General features: G+C 34.4%; 1 protein-coding gene across 1 annotated transcript; it reads left to right on the top strand.

Moving 5' to 3' along the window:
• The first annotated feature begins 452 nt into the window (after positions 1 to 452).
• Positions 453 to 1,238, top strand: LOC104237068 (truncated transcription factor CAULIFLOWER D-like). The gene has a single exon (XM_009791145.2). The coding sequence runs from the start codon at positions 453 to 455 to the stop codon at positions 1,236 to 1,238; it is 786 nt and encodes a 261-aa protein (XP_009789447.1).
• The last annotated feature ends 1,782 nt before the right edge of the window (positions 1,239 to 3,020 follow it).

The following is a 3,020-nucleotide window of genomic DNA, read 5'->3' as shown; positions in this document are numbered from 1 at the left end:
TGAATTTTATGTGTTTGGATTAATAGGAGATTATTTTTTGAATTTTATCAATAAGGAATAAAGTTCTAAGGATCTTAGTGGCTTCTGCTGAAAATTTCGTTATGGCTGATTTTTGTAAATTCTAATATTTATAATTACCAGAATGCAGCATCCACTTTTCACACAAATGCAGACAATAGATGAATTTCTTTGGTAAAAGTCTATGTCAATTTAAATTTTGGTGCTTTACTACTAAAGAGACAATTTTAACAAAAATTTAGTTTCTAGTTTAAAAGAAAGAAATTCAAAAATTTGATGCTCTGTTTTTCTAGCCGTTAGGAAACATTGCCGACTCTGTTTTTTCTTTTTCTATATGATCCAGAAAATCAAGGTTACTTTCAGAAACTTCATTATAGTGTTTTTTGTTTCCTTCTATTTAATTTTATGTATATTTTCTTGAACAGGAAAATATAATGGGAAGATCAAAAATCAAGATGGAACTTATTCAAGATCACAAGAAAAGGAAGTCCACTTTCCAAAAAAGGAAAGCTTGCTTAATCAAGAAAATCTCAGAGCTCTCAATACTTTGTGATATCAAAGCATGCATGATCATAAACGAAGGAAATAATTATGAAGTTATTTCTCCTCAAATCTGGCCAAATGATCCAAACGAAGTTCAAGAGCTAATAAATTTCTACAAAAACCAACCAAAAAGAGAAAACAGTTTGTGTAGCTTCTTGGAAAATGAAAAGAAAAAGGCTGAGATTAAAATGGAAAAGTTGAAGAATAAAAGCAAGACAGAAAAATACCCAACTTGGGATTCAAGATTCAACTATTTATCTGAAAAAGAATTAAGAAATCTTGCTGGGGTTCTTGAGAAAAAGATGGAGAATGCAAAGGGAAAATCTGAATTCTTGAAAAGTAGTAGGAATATTAATCAAGATTCAAATCAAGAAATTTGGGACTATCCTGAATTAATGGACAATTTCAACCAAAGTAATACACAGCCTATTTCTTATATGGATAACCAGTTTTTTCAAGAATTGACAGCTGATAATGTGAATTCAATGGGAATTTTGGATAATATTGATCTTAATGTTGGTGATTATGAATTTGGAAATTCAGATTATATGAAAATTGAGGCAGAAGAATGGTTGGTGAATAATGGTATTATTGGTTCAAGTTCAAGAACGCAGCCTATGGAGTTGAATCAGTACCCTTTCATATACACTGGCTCTACTCAAATGCCTTATGGATAATTTCAGTAGATTTTGATTAGATTGTTATATGACAAACAATTGAAATGATATTTTTGTATATTTAGTAGTTCCTTCTTTGTTTACTTTAAAAGCAGTTGGAGCAAACAAATTAGGAACTTCTTTTGTTAGATTAAATATATCATGTAATCTTATACTTTAGTGCTCCTACTTGAAATCTCTTTTGTAATGATACGTATAGTTATACATAATATTTCCTTTTTAACCAAATATTAAAAAAAAAAAAAAAAAAAAGTAGTTCTCATTATCCGAAACTTGAGGTCTCATTTTCTTTTAGTGCAATATTAGGAATTGCGACAAAATTTTTGAAACTCACTTCCCAAAAGTTTGAGGCTGAAATTTTCAATTAGAATATCAGAGATTAATTTCTAGAATCACCAATATGCTTTATATAGGCTAAGGACTAAATTCTAGAGGCTTCCTTCTCTAATTTCCGTCCTCTATTCTACATTCTAAGTTCAATAGCGAGCCTTCATTTTATACATTTTCTAACTCATTGTGCCAAATCACATAAGAAATTATAGGGGGAAAATGCATATACTATCTTTTATAAGTCTAACTTACATACTACACCAACTCAACTGAATACAACATCCTCCCTTATCTGTCATGACCCGAAATCTCCCACTGCAGAGACGTGATGGTGCCTAACATTCGCTTGCTAAGCAAGCCAACTGTCACGATCCGGATTTCCCACTCTCGGGAGTCGTGATGGCATCTACTAATGTGAGCTAGGCAAGCCAATTATTAGAACGACTTACCTTTATCCATTTTTATACCTTTTTAGCGTTTATAAAGCAATAATGTGAAAAACAGCAGAAATTTCAATAAGCGGAAGAAATGTAGTAAAATATCTAAAATATGCATCTAATACAACTATTTAAGCCTTAATCACCCAGAACTGGTGTCACAGTAGCACAGACGATCTAAGAGTGCTAAATACAAAGTCTGAAAATAAAAGATACATTGTTTCTAAATCAAAGAAATAAAATAGGAAATAAAGGATAGAGGGGATGCCAGGGCCTGCGGACGCCTGCAGGCCTACCTTGGATCTCCTCGTGGACTGAAGGTAGCCACCCAAATGCTATGGTCCAAGAGCTGCTCCGGGATCTGCACACAGTGCAGAGTGTAGTATCAGCACAATCGACCCAATGTGCTGGTAAGTGCCTAGCCTAACCTCGGCGAAGTAGTGGGCAGGCTAGGACCAGACTACCAAATAACCTGTGTAGTTATATAATATACAACGGAAAATAAAACAGGAATAAACAAGTAAAGATTGGGGGGGTACATGCCACGGGGGTATATCAATATCAACAGTAAAACAAGAGTAACAACATAAGGAGAGCTTAGAATTCACAGCAAAACAATAAGAAACTTGTATCTAATCTATAAACACTTTGTATCAACAATTTCTGCGGCACGCAACCCGATCCCAATATATAACAACATTGTTGCGGCGTGCAACCCGATCCATATCATTTATCACTGTTGCAGTATGCAACCCGATCTACATATAATATTGTTGCGGCGCGCAACCCGATCCAAATATAATATTGTTGTGGCATGCAACCCGATCCAAATATATCATTGTTGTGGTGTGCAACCCGATCCACATATAATATTGTTGCGGCGTGCAACCCGATCCAAATATATCATTGTTGCGGCGTGCAACCCGATCCAAATATACAATCAACAACAATCATAACAAGAGTCTCGACAAGGGATCAATAAAGAACTACACTATCCCCGCAAGGGAATCGACAG

This window comes from Nicotiana sylvestris, chromosome 3 (assembly GCF_000393655.2).
Source record: "Nicotiana sylvestris chromosome 3, ASM39365v2, whole genome shotgun sequence".
In the NCBI taxonomy this organism is placed as follows: Eukaryota; Viridiplantae; Streptophyta; class Magnoliopsida; order Solanales; family Solanaceae; genus Nicotiana; species Nicotiana sylvestris.
Note: the sequence above shows the minus strand (reverse complement) of the source record. Positions and strands in the feature narration are given on the sequence as shown.